The sequence below is a fragment of the Pelobates fuscus genome, chromosome 7, assembly GCF_036172605.1.
Source record: "Pelobates fuscus isolate aPelFus1 chromosome 7, aPelFus1.pri, whole genome shotgun sequence".
Classification (NCBI taxonomy): Eukaryota; Metazoa; Chordata; class Amphibia; order Anura; family Pelobatidae; genus Pelobates; species Pelobates fuscus.
The window spans coordinates 86,944,472-86,958,626 of NC_086323.1; the positions used below are offsets into that span (position 1 = coordinate 86,944,472).

Genomic DNA, 14,155 nt, shown 5'->3' on the forward strand with positions numbered 1-14,155 from the left:
TGAGTGCAGTGTGTGTGAGTGCAGTGTGTGTATATGAATGAAGTGTGAGTGTGTGTGATGCAGTGTGTGTGATGCAGTGTGTGTTTGTGTATGTGTTGGTGGGGGTGGGCATTTAATATATTATTAATTATTATTTTTTTAATTTTTTTATATTATTATTTTTTTTGTATTATTATTTAATTATTATTTTTTTATTTTTTTATATTATTTATTTTTTGTATTATTATTTAATTATTATTATTTTTTTTTATTATATTTTTTTTTCGTCCCCCCTCCCTGCTTGATACATAGCAGGGAGGGGGGCTCCTTCCCTGGTGGTCCAGTGTCATTGGTAGTTCAGTGGGGGGGAGAGGGGGGCTGGCAGAGCTGTACTTACCTGTTCTGCAGCTCCTGTCAGCTCCCTCCTCCTCCGCGCGGTCTGTGCAGCTCCCTCTGTCAGCTCCCAGTGTAAGTCTCGCGAGAGCCGCGGCTCTCGCGATACTTACACTGGGAGCTGACCGAGGTGCTGAACGGACGGCGCGGAGGAGGAGGGAGCTTACAGGAGCTGCAGGAGAGGTAAGTACAGCTCTGCCAGCCCCCCTCTCCCCCCAGTCTGTATTATGGCAATGCAAATTGCCATAATACAAACTATGACTCGAGTATAAGCCGAGTTGGGGTTTTTAAGCACAAAAAATGTGCTGAAAAACTCGGCTTATACTCGAGTATATACGGTATTTATTTATACATACACACACACACACATATATATGTTGTATTCCTCTGCCTCTCATTTGACAATCAAAGCTTACAAACATATAACAAGCTTATATGTCTATTTTATGAATTCTCCAAAAAGTGCTTTCTTTCCTATTAAAAATCAGAGGCCGATTGATGTTTAGATTCAACTCCATAACGTCCCCTTTACTTAAAAGGTAAATAGTCTCCAATGAGTAAGATGACTGTTGTGTTTCATTTGTAACATGTGGAAGATATAGGTTCTTTACTATATCTCTTTCTCTGTTGGGTGATACCTTAAGTTCGATGTAATTGTTTCCATTATCTTTAGACTCTTCTGGGAGTCCGACTCCGCAGGTTATTTGCACTTGTATCATATAAAGGCCTCTCTGCTTGACCTTCACTTGTGTACCGTTTCCTATATTATACAAAGTACTGCAGTTTTCCATATTCCATTTCCATCTTTCATCCATGCTTCCTGTTTGGAATTGCAAAAAGAAAATAGTTACTAAGAAAATAAAAAGGTTAAAGATTAAAGATTTGAATTATTATCCAACAATCTTGCTTTTAAAACAGACAAGCAAAGCCAGCAAGGAGCCTGCCCAGCCAGCCCAGCCAGCCCAGCAGAAGTCAGTGTCTGTCGGTGTGTGTTTCTGTCAGTGAATGTGTGTTTGTGTAGGTCTGTGAGTGAGTGTTTGTAGCTGTCAGTGTGTGTTTAGCTGTCAGTGTGTGTGTGTGTGTGTGTGTCAGTGAGTGAGTGAATGTGTGTGTGCCTGTCAGAGTCAGTCAAATCAGTTAGGACGTGTGTGTCTGTGAGTGTGTGCCAGTGTATTTGTTTCTGAGACTGTGTGTCTGTCAGTGAGTGGGTGTGTCAAGGTGTGTCTGTCAGTGAAAGTGTGTGTTGGCTAAACAATGTGTGTGCCAATGACAGTGTGTGTGTGTCAATGACTGTGTATCAGTTAGTTAGTTTATGTCAGTGCATGTATCAATGAGGGTGTGTGTCTTACAGTCAAAAAAGTGGCCTTGGCACAAACTGGTGGGGCAAATTTAGATTAGGGGGTGTCTGAATTAAGTCATGCCTAGGGCAACACAAATACAAAATACACCACTATCTACAATATATATAATCTGCCCCCCACATTGTAACTCCCAACACATTCACACACACATTACACCCCCACACACTGCACTCCCCTCACACACACTGCACCCCACACACTGCACTCCCCTCACACACACTGCACCCCACACACACAATGCACCCTTACTCACACACACTGCACCTCCCCCCAAATACAAACTGCACCCCAAGCACACACACTGTGCCTTCCCACACACTGCACCCCTCACACACTCACACTGATGCCTCGCACACACACACTGACCTCACACACACACACACTGAACCCCTCACACACACACAGACACACACTGACAGACATTCATTCACTGACACACACACATACACAGTCACTGAGAGACACTCACTGACATGCATACACTCACTGAAATACATACACTCACTGACACACACACACACACAAACACACAAACACACAGGCAGACACTTACTTACTGACAAACACTCAAACACTCATCTCCCTGGGTTCCAGTGTGGGGCAGCTCCTCATTCCTCCTGTCCGCTGTTTAGTATGCCGGGGACGGAATGGGGGCGTGCAAGGGAGGAGTGAGAGGCTGCAAGAAGAGCCTCCCTCGCCGCCTGCCTGCTCCGTCCCCCTCTCCTTTGGTCACCGGCATTTGATGGCAGAGTAGGCACCTGTCATCAAGGTAAGAAGGTGCCTGCTGTGCCATACTGTGACGGGGCTCCTCTGGGCGCCCCCACCTTCGAGCCCCTGGAGGAGCGGCCCGTCGCTGAGGGGGGGGGGGGGGGGGGGGCTCTAGAGCTGCTTGATCAGCGCTGCGGCCCAAGTCAGGGGCAGTCCACCAGGAAACATCCAGGTGGGCGCCCCCAGCAAGCCGGCACCCTAGGCGAATGCCTAGTTCACCTAACGGTGGCGCAGACCCTGCATCTACACACATTGCATTAGATCACCTACACAACTCTGGATCCTCTACACATACACACACAAGAATCTCTATAAACACTCTATATCCTCTATATATATATATATATACACACACACACACACTTAATCTCCCATACACACTCTGGATCCTCCACACACAATAGATCCCCTACACATACAATATATCCCCTAGAAGCACACACTGCACAACCTACACATACACTACATTTCTGACATTCGCACTCTGGATCCCTTGTGCAAACACATATTACCCTTACTACATTACATAAACACACACACACACTTTACAATGCCTACACACACTACATCACCTAGTCACACATACATTATATCCCCTATATACACTATGCCCTCTTTACACACACACACTAGAGTCTAGAGCCACTAGCACATATATTACACCACAAAGACAACAAAACTGAAGCCAACCTATTTAGACAAAGCACCACACTACTATCAGCTCACTCTACAAACACAATCCCACAAGCAGGCTCCAAACACATGCCCACAATATGCATTCCTGGCCCCTTTGTCCTCTGGTATTCCACAAGCAAACACAGGTCACACGCAAACACAGCACAAGCATGTTAATACATTTGCTTGCACTGTGCAGAACAAACACAGAGCCCTTTTCTCTCTTCAGCATGGCTCTGCGCATAGGCTTCCCTGGAAGAGAATTGCAATAACATGCCCATGCCAAATTTTTCTCCCAATACGGACCTGCCACATACAATTCATGTTGGACCAGCAAAACTGCATGCCAAACAATAAATGTGATGCTAAACCCACCAGGTGATTGTCTTCTTGACCTTATGGCCAGTCCATGGCAACCCTTCCTTAAATTTTGCAATTATCTTGTGAGTTATTGACAAATTACTGGTAATAAATACATAAATATTTTCAACTTTCTGATTAAGATACATGAAAATTATTGTTCTATACAACATAATGCAAAGTGATTATTACACAATTACAGTTAGTGAGCGTAAATGCAAAAGGAACATGCCTTTACTATACATGTAAAAATTATACATATTTGTAAAAGACATAACACTGTTTAAGCCATCATTCCAAAGCAATATTGTGGATCCTTTAAAATGTTGTTGAGATAGTTAAAGCACTGCAAAATACTGTCAATTTTATATTATATTTTTAATTAGACCAAAAAACAAAAAACTGTCAAATGGGTAAGTTACTCACCAATCTCTGCATGGGCATAGCATTCATCTTTAGCCTGTAATGTCATAAAAAAATACTATTTCATGATCTTTTTATTAAAAACTTTTTATTAAATTCTCTTTCAGTTAAATGTATTATTATAAATAATTTTTCTTACTGTCTAATTCTATAAAACCAACAGAATTCCTCAGCTTTGCATATATGAAGTTTACTAAAATGGTAATTATAGAGAACTAACAATGGATTTAGAACATTTTAGAGAAATAGCTGACTTGGAGAATTTTCAAAAGAGTCTATTTTGATTTATGTTTTCTATTTTATTTGCCAATTTTCTACAATTTCAAATGTTGAGTAAACATAATGAAAACAAAATGTGATTGGCAGACAGAAGCAGACTGACTGGGGCTCTGCATTATGTTTTGTGATAGCATTCAAACAGTGGTCTGACAACGAAAAACTATTTGAAATTCAATAATTCCAGGGGCACAATTAAAAATATACGTGGTGCCTGTGCCAAAAGTCCAGATCCTTATTCCAAAGACTATTAAACGATAAAAAAGGAATAATACTACAGCACACAGCGTTCCATTATACAATGCTGATTCATTCAGCTATCCATGAAAGTTGGCAATGTTTTGACAGTAGCTATGTCTGTATTAAGCCATGAATAAAGAGCAACATGTAAAATCCTTTATAGGTGTACACATCAAGATAAAACAAATCAAAAAAGTGCAAGCACATGTGTTCAATCAAGTGAATCAATAAAGACCACAGGGGCTAACCCTCACATGTCCATCTAAAAAAAAAGGAAAAAGAGAGAGAGATGGAGTGGGGAATACATTCCTGCAATAATGACAATAGCTTATACAAAAAAAGAAAAAGAAAAAGAAAAAAAGGATCATTCAAAAGTGAATAAATAGTGTACAATATCTTGGAAGTATTACATTCCATAAAGAAAATGTACCAAAGTGGAATTGTAGTCATTTGGGAACTTAAAGGAGCACTAAAGGGTCAGGAACACAAACATGTAGTTCTGACCCTGCAGTGTTAAAACCACCATCTAGCCCCCCCTGACCTCCTCTTGCCTCCCTAAATATAGTAAAATCTTACTTGTATTCATGTCTGTAGCTGTTGGCTCTGCCCCTATCTGTCTCTGACCTGCCCAGCAGAAGTGGTGGTATGAGCCAATCACATGGCTTCCCATTGGATTGGCTGAGACTGTCAAGGAAGCAGATCAAGGGCAGAGCCAGTATAAGTCAAACACAGCCCTGGCCAATCAGCATCTCCTCATAGAAATTAATTGAATTAATGCATCTCTATGAGGAAAGTTCAGTGCCTGCATGCCGAGGGTGGAGACATTTAATGTCAGTGCTGCTTACTCTGCATCACTGCTCAAGGAAGCACCTCTAGTAGCCATCTAAGGAGTGGCCAGTGGGGTTATCACTAGGCTGCAATGTCAACACCGCTCAGGGGTGGGGGCCGGGGAAAGGATAATAGGTCCCCCCCTATTGGTATTTAGGGCCCCCACCCGCTGCACAGGGGTGGGGGAGGGGGGGGAGGACAATAGGTCCCCCCCTATTGGTATTTAGGGCCCCCACCCGCCGCTCAGGGGTGGGGGCCGGGGGGAGGACAATAGGTCCCCCCCTATTAGTATTTAGAGCCCCCATCCGCCGCACAGGGGTGGGGGAGGGGGGGGAGGACAATAGGTCCCCCCCTATTGGTATTTAGGGCCCCCACCCGCCGCTCAGGGGTGGGGGCCGAGGGGGAGGACAATAGGTCCCCCCCTATTGGTATTTAGGGCCCCCACCCGCCGCTCAGGGGTGGGGGCCGGGGAGAGGATAATAGGTCCCCCCCTATTGGTATTTAGGGCCCCCACCCGCCGCTCGGGGGTGGGGGAGAGAGGGAGGACAATAGGTTCCCCCCCTATTGGTATTTAGGGCCCCCACCCGCCGCTCAGGGGTGGGGGCCGGGGGGAGGACAATAGGACCCCCTATTGGTATTTAGAGCCCCCACCCGCCGCTCAGAGGTGGGGGCCGGGGGGAGGACAATAGGTCCCCCCCTATTGGTATTTAAGGCCCCCACCCGCCGCTCAGGGGTGGGGGCCGGGGGAGGACAATAGGTCCCCCCCTATTGGTATTTAGGTCCCCCACCCGCCGCTCAGGGGTGGGGGACGGGGGGAGGACAATAGGTCCCCCTCCCCATTGGTATTAGGGTCCCCACCCGCCGATCAGGGGTTTTGGCGGCGGGGAGGACAATAGGTCCCCCCTATTGATATTTAGGGCCCCCACCCGCCGCACAGGGGTGGGGGCCGAGGGGGAGGACAATAGGTCCCCCCCTATTGGTATTTAGGGCCCGCACCCGCCGCTCAGGGGTGGGGGCCGGGGGGAGGACAATAGGTCCCCCCTATTGGTATTTAGGGCCCCCACCCGCCGCTCAGGGGTGGGGGCCGGGGGGAGGACTAGATGGTCCCCCCCTATTGGTATTTAGAGCCCCCACCCGCCGCTCAGGGGTAGGGGCCGGGGAAAGGACAATAGGTCCCCCTCCCCATTGGTATTAGGGTCCCCACCCGCCGCTCAGGGGTGGGGACCAGGGGGGGAGGACAATAGGTCCCCCCCTATTGGTATTTAGGGCCCCCACCTGCCGCTCAGGGGTGGGGGCCGGGGGGAGGACAATAGGTGCCCCCCCTATTGGTATTTAGGGCCCCCACCCGCCGCTCAGGGGTGGGGGCCGGGGGAGGACTAGATGGTCCCCCCTATTGGTATTTAGAGCCCCCACCCGCCGCTCAGGGGTGGGGGCCGGGGGAGGACAATAGGTCCCCCCCCTATTGGTATTTATGGCCCCCACCCACCGCTCAGGGGTAGGGGCCGGGGGGAGGACAATAGGTCCTCCTCCCCATTGGTATTAGGGTCCCCACCCACCGCTCAGGGGTGGGGGCCGGGGGGGGAGGACAATAGGTCCCCCCCTATTGGTATTTAGGGCCCCAACCCGCCGCTCAGGGGTGGGGGCCGGGGGGAGGACAATAGGTCCCCCCCTATTGGTATTAGGGTCCCCACCCACCGCTCAGGGGTGGGGGCCGGGGGGGGAGGACAATAGGTCCCCCCCTATTGGTATTTAGGGCCCCAACCCGCCGCTCAGGGGTGGGGGCCGGGGGGGAGGACAATAGGTCCCCCCCCTATTGGTATTTAGGGCCCCCACCCACCGCTCAGGGGTGGGGGCCAGTTGGGAGGACAATAGGTCCTCTCCCCTTTTTTTACTTTAGGGCCCATTTTTTTTTTTTCAACAGTGAGCAGCCACAGGCTGCTCACTGTTTAATAGACACGCCCCTACTCGCGGTATTGTGAGAAGGGGCACAATTTACTAATACTACACTTTACTATACTACTAATACAATTTACTAATACTAAGTAATCGTTCGGGACATCACTAATTATAACGCAATATAAATTATATTGCACTAAGGACACTTACTAGATAAAGATGGATCTAAAACTTTATACTGATATTTTATCATACCTGAATTATTACCAATGAATTATTACAAATGATTTAATTAAATTTTACAATTGCAAAAATATTGGGAGTATAAAGGCGTCACATATGTAAATCTGCCATGAAGTCACTCCTTACTGAACATATTTCCTCTATGTTTTTTTTATTAAACCATGTTTTCAAACCATCTGTTTTAAATGTATTCAATATCTAGAAAGCATCTATCCTGCTGAGCTGAATATGCTCCCTACAAGAACAGAGAATGTTTTTATCCCTCATTATAAAAAAATAAAAAAAAATCCATTGGAAATGTCTTGAAAAGTTTAATTGTGTACTTTTATGTTAGATTGATTTGTAAATTTTCGCTTTTTGATTAAATAATTCAATGTCACAGTGTATATATCAAATTGAAAAATAAATTCCGAAATGCAGCATAAAATAGCCAAGTAATTAATACAACTTAGCAGGAAATATCTTTAAATATGAGAACATATAAATAATAAAATAATAATAATAATAATAATAATAATAATTAAAAAGAAAGCCCTTTTTTTTTGCTGTTTTTACTAGGATAGTTAGCACAAAGAAGTTACTATATTTTGCTACATCCACTAACTAAAAGGAGATGCAATGTGAATGTGTTTCTCATGTTTGTTTTGTGAATATGAGTTTCAGCTGCTCATCTTGGAGTTCACTGGTGTGAACAAGTGAACCCTAGAATCCCTGTTGTGTCGTGTGAAAGTGTTTGGTGAGGTTAGAGATGGTATAAATCAAATACATCTGTATGCTTGTTACTATTATTCACTGTAACCCATTAGCAACACTGCTGTCTTGTGTGCAGAGTTTGAAGTGGAGAGATAGCATAGCTTGTAGTAAGCTTTGCTTCATATGCTGATCTTCATGTTTGAGGTGGTTGCCATCCCAGATTTCTTATGTGAAGATAGGGCTGGACTAAGACAGAAATTTGGTCTGGCTTTTTAAAGGTACAGAGGCCCAATATGAGGGTTGGAGACACAGATGGGGTGTATTGTGTCATTACCAATGACAAACATGCTCACCCAAACATGAGTATGTTAGTTAGATGCTCGGCCAGGGCATCCCATGCGTAGAACCTTGTTAAAGTGCTCCTAGATGGGGAAAATAATTGGGTTCCTTTTATGCAGTGCAAGGGAACTTAATAACAAGTCTCTGGTGTCTCATATTTGGAATAGGACAAAAGTGGGACATAGCTGGTAAAGGGTGTTCATTTTTAAACAGGAACTGGATGAATTCTTGAAAAAACATAATATTCAGAGCAATTATATTTAATATGTAGGAAAACACTTTTTTGATCAAAGGAGTGATCTGACTGCCATTCTAGGTTTTCTGAATAATTTAATTTTTCTAGTATCAAAATTCCAAGGCGCTTCAACCTGTTTTTTTTTTGTTTGCAAAACAGATGTGAGGAAGTTTAACACCTTAGTGACCAGACTGCTTTTCAATTTTCTTACCATTAAGGACCAGGTGTCACGTATTCATCCGCTTATAAAAATGTGGTTAATGACATTTACTGTCCACACAGGAAAAGTTGTGCCGAGCAGCAACCTAATCCACAGAAGGGTTAATGCTGAGCAGCAATTATGCAAATGCGAACCTGGTAACTGAATTTGGGGTTAAAGGCCGGTTACAGCCTATTAGATCTAGAGGAGGGGTATTTAGGCCCAGTTCTCATCCTGCTCAGTGCCCTGTCGTGGTTTCCCTTGTGGTTGTCTGAGAGCGCATTCCTGTTTATAGTTTTCTACCTGGTTTTTTACTTTGGCTTTGTTTATTGACTTCTCTATATTCTAGTATCCTGACTCCTGGCTTTCCTCATCAATGTGTCCCTTTCTGCGTTCCCTGACCTCGGCTAGTATTTTTGACTATTCTTTGTACGTTAAATCCGGCCATTCTAAGGACCGGTAATACGTTACTTATTTGTCATCCGTGCTCTACAGTTCTACGTGCTGGATCAAACAGTAATCCTGACACCAGGGCTGTTTTTACATTTCTGCAGTGTTTGTGTTTAGCTGTAATTTTCCTCGTACTCATTTACTGAACCCACACATATTGTATAATGTTTTTCTCACCATTAAACAGTCTTTCTAAAGATACCATTATTTTCACCATATCATATCATTTACTATAAAAAATAAAAAATATGATGACATTTTTTTTTAAAAAAAAAAAACACTTTTTCAAACTTTGACCAACAAAATCTGTTACACATCTATAACTGCCAAAAAACACCCATGCTTAATAGTTTCTAAATTTTGTCCTGAGTTTAGAAATACCCAATGTTAACATGTTCTTTGCTTTTTTTGGAAAGTTATAGGGCTATAAGTACAAGTAGCACTTTGCTATTTCCAAACCATTTTTTTTTAAATTAACACAAGTTACATTGTAACAGTGATATCTGTCAGGAATCCCTGCATAACCATTCACATGTATATATTTTTTTAAAAGAAGAAAACCTAAGGTCTTAAACTTGGGTTATTTTGACTCTTTTCATGCAACCATTTTACCCCCAATCTATGCCAAATTTAAAAAAAATAAAAATAATTGGTGATTTTTTTATAACACACATAGCAATTTAAGAATACATGTACTGATAACTTGAAGGGTTACTGCCAAAGAACGTAGAATTTAAATATATATACATATTTATTTTTCTTCACTGATTGCCTCGACCCCTCGAGGAACTCAGCACAGGCAGAGCATTGGAAGCCTGCCTGATAGCTTCCGATGCTCTGCTTTACTGCTGGGCGCCACATGGGGCAACCCAGAAGTGATTGTTCCGGGGGAGCAATCACCCAGTGGCCCGGCAGTGGGAGGGGGGGAGATATTGCAGGATGCCTCAACATCGAGGCATAGCTTCAATACCATCAGAGCACCTGGAAGTGATATATATTTATATCAATTGAAGATCGTTTACTATCTCAGACAAGAACAGGAGATAAGAAGAAAACAATTCTCAGTCTGTTGCTATTTATGTTTACTGCTGGGAATTTGGAAAGATGAGTGTCTCGGGAACTTTGTCCTCAGAATTAGAATCAGAAATTATTCCATTCTGATTGAAAATACACATTTCAAATGATTTAAGTACAAAATGTATGTGTGTGTATATATATATATATATATAAATAAATTAGATTAATCCTTGCACTCAAGCTTGCAAACATATCAGTTATTTACTTGCCGGGTGCCAGTCCTTGGGGATATTGATATTCAAAAAATAGTAATAACATGGGCTGCACATGTCATTTTATCCTGAAGAAGGTCCCTGTGCAGACCGAAACATTGATCTATTTTTAACCATGATGAAATAAAGAATCTTCACTTCAACAAGTCCGTGAGTGCAGCCCATATTATTACTATTTATATATATATATATATATTGCATTTTATTTCCCTGTAATGAATGAAGTTCCCACAGTGAAAGGCTGCTCTCTGCTGATTGGCTGAAGGATGTGCTGCTGTTTTCATTGCACTCTGACAAGCTGCATTTTTACCAGCTTGCAGCATTAGTAAAAAAATTCCATTTACTTTTACTAAATGAGCAGTAAGATTATATTTTACATTTTTGGCACTTATAGTTATTGCCATCATGATTATAACACATTTATAAAATACCAGATATTAGCACTATTGGTGTAGCAATTGTTAATTTCTAAGTGTTATTTATTGTGCAACACATGTATCTCTACCCCACAGTACAGCACTGAGTTGATCTTTTTTTATTATTATTTAACCCCTTAAGGACGGAGGACGGTTCAGGACCGTCATCGGCATTTTTGCGTTGCCGACCGGTGACGGTCCTGAACCGTCCTAACCGTCCAATGTACTTACCCGATCGCCGTCATTCCCCCGGCGGCGATCGGCGGTGCTCCCGGTGTGGGGAGACTGCCTGCAGCCCAGACAGTCTCCCCATGGCGGTTTAGGACCCCTGTGGCCATGTGATCGCCCAACAGGGCGACCACATGGTCACAATAGGTGTCCTAGTCTCTGCCTGCAGGGGGACTGTCTGTGCTGACAGGCAGTCTCCCTGCTGCTGTAAAATCATTAAAAAAATTAAAGTGAAAGTTAATAAAAAAAAATATTATTATATATGTGTATATATATGATATATAGACATATATTATACCTATATAATATATGTCTATATATCATATATATAATGTCATGCTAAGTGTATTTTTATATTAATATGTACATATATTAATATAAAAATACACTTATAATTAATTTACACACGCATATATATAATATATATAATAACTATATATATATTGTATATATATATATTATTATAAAATACGAATAATAAATAATTTAAATTAAATTAAAAAAAATTAAAAATAATAATAAAAATTAAAAAAAAAATTATATATCTATACGAAATTTTATTCTAACTGTATTTTGATATTAATATATATTTATTTTTATCAAAGTACACTTAGAATGAAATTGTATATATATCTATGTATGTATAAATAAATAAAAAGAATGCGAACTATTCATATGTCCATATACAAAATTATATAAATAAATATACACGTAGACTTCAAATATATAAATATGCATATATATTTAAATTCTACGTGCGTATTTATGTAATATTTTTACATAATTAAGTTATTTTATTGATTGCAATTTAAGGGACCTGCCAGCCAACCCAGGCCGAAAGTCCAGAGAATTTAATTTGCTATCACTGTATTTTACCCTGTAACGTTCTACGACACCCTAAAACCTGTACATGGGGGGTACTGTTTTACTCGGGAGACTTCGCTGAACACAAATATTAGTGATTCAAAACAGTAAAACATATCACAGCGATGATATTGTCAGTGAAAGTGACTTTTTTTTGCATTTTTCACACACAAACAGCACTTTTACTGATGATATAATTGTTGTGATACATTTCCAGTTTTGAAACACTAATATTTGTGTTCAGCAAAGTCTCCTGAGTAGAACAGGACCCCCCATGTACAGGCTTTATAGCGTTTTTGAAAGTTACAGGGTCAAATATATGGGTCAAATATTTTTACATTGAAAATGGCCAGGTTGGTTACGTTGCCTTTAAGAGCGTATGGTAGCCCAGGAATGAGAATTACCCCCATGATGGCATACCATTTGCAAAAGAAGACAACCCAAGGTATTGCAAATGGGGTATGTCCAGTCTTTTTTAGTAACCACTTAGTCACAAACAATGGGCAAAATTAGCGTTCAATTTAGTTTTTTACTTTTTTCACACACAAACAAATATGAACGCTAACTTTGGCCAGTGTTTGCGACTAAGTGGCTACTAAAAAAGTTTGGACATACCCCATATTGAATACCCTGGGTTGTCTACTTTTAAAAAAATATGTACATGTGGGGTGTTATTTAGCAATTTATGACCGATAATAGTGTTACAATGTCACTATTGATACATTTTAAAAATGTATGTTTTGAAACCGCAATATCCTACTTGTACTTATAGCCCTATAACATGCAAAAAAATAGCAAAAAGCATGTAAACACTGGGTATTTTTGAACTCAGGACAACATTTTGAATCTATTTAGCAGTTTTTTTCATTCGCTTTTGTAGATGAGTAAAAGATTTTTCACATAAAATTCAAAAAATGTGTATTTTTTTCAATTTTTCATCATATTTTTTCATTTTTTTAAAATTAAATTACATGAGATTATATAAATAATGGTATGTAAAGAAAGCCCCTTTTGTCCTGAAAAAAACAATATATAATTTGTATGGGAACAGTAAATGAGAGAGCGGAAAATTACAGCTAAACACAAACACCACAAAAGTGTCAAAAAGATGCCTGGTCGCAAATGTACAACATCGCAAAAAAAAAGTCAGGTCCTTAAGGGGTTAAGATAAACAACAAAAACAGATACAGAAATATGCATTTTTTTCAACTTCATAAAATTTACAAATAAAAAATGAAATAAAAAATGTCTTACTTACCCTGTGGTTGAAATGGAAACAGAAAAAAAACATTGCCGCCAAACACAATCCAACCATCACAGCACCCACTATGTAGACTAATGAGTTCTTCCACTTTGTTTGGGTATGAACAGGCTCTCGAACAAAGGTCATGCTGTCCAATGGCTGACATTCAAACTTGTTCGCTACTGACGTTATGGACATTACTCTGGATGCTGTACAAAAAGGATTTGTGATATTGAAGATATCTTAAGTGTGTATGAAAAATCCAAGTTTGCTTCAGTTTCTTATACTTAAAAAAAAAGGGGTGGGTCAAGGAATAGGAAGGTTACAATCCCTTTCCTAACGTATCATTCTTTATTTTGCTTTACTTATGGCTGTAGTAGGGAAACTCTGTGGGTTAAATGAAATCTCACTACCTTTTTTGGCAGGCAGCCATGATTATCGTGATGTAGCAAGCATGTACTAGAGATTTCGCAAGCTGTAGATGACATAATTCTGCTATATGTAAATTCTGATTTGCTTTCTAACACAGCTTTACAGCTTGCCTCAATTAACAAAGGCAAAAACCATTATGACACAGCATTGCTGCAGTGATAGTGTGGATACTAAGTGTGATTATAAAACAATGCTCAATTTAAAGGAACATTCCAATGTTTAAAAAATTGATTTATTGTAACACTAGCAGCAGAATGCTTTTCGTAGAAGCTCTCACTACTACCATGTTGAAGTTTCAAAGTGAAAATTATTTTTAAAAGTGTTA

General features: G+C 41.2%; 1 protein-coding gene across 1 annotated transcript; it reads right to left on the reverse strand.

Moving 5' to 3' along the window:
- Positions 1-767: 767 nt before the first annotated feature.
- LOC134568705 (uncharacterized) lies at positions 768-13,728 on the reverse strand. The gene is made up of 3 exons (XM_063427356.1): positions 13,414-13,728; positions 3,963-3,996; positions 768-1,192 (listed from the first exon to the last, which is right to left on the reverse strand). The coding sequence occupies exons 1-3, from the start codon at positions 13,594-13,596 to the stop codon at positions 804-806; spliced, it is 606 nt and encodes a 201-aa protein (XP_063283426.1). The 5' UTR covers positions 13,597-13,728; the 3' UTR covers positions 768-803.
- Between the last annotated feature and the right edge of the window lie 427 nt (positions 13,729-14,155).

Excerpts from the sequence above, each read along its gene's own strand:
- LOC134568705 (XM_063427356.1), bottom strand. The coding sequence starts at position 13,596 with ATGTCCATAACGTCAGTAGCGAACAAGTTTGAATGTCAGCCATTGGAC. Across the intron at positions 3,997-13,413 it reads GTTTCCATTTCAACCACAGG|GCTAAAGATGAATGCTATGC; the intron begins GTAAGTAAGACA and ends ATGACATTACAG. Across the intron at positions 1,193-3,962 it reads CTATGCCCATGCAGAGATTG|GAAGCATGGATGAAAGATGG; the intron begins GTGAGTAACTTA and ends AATTCCAAACAG.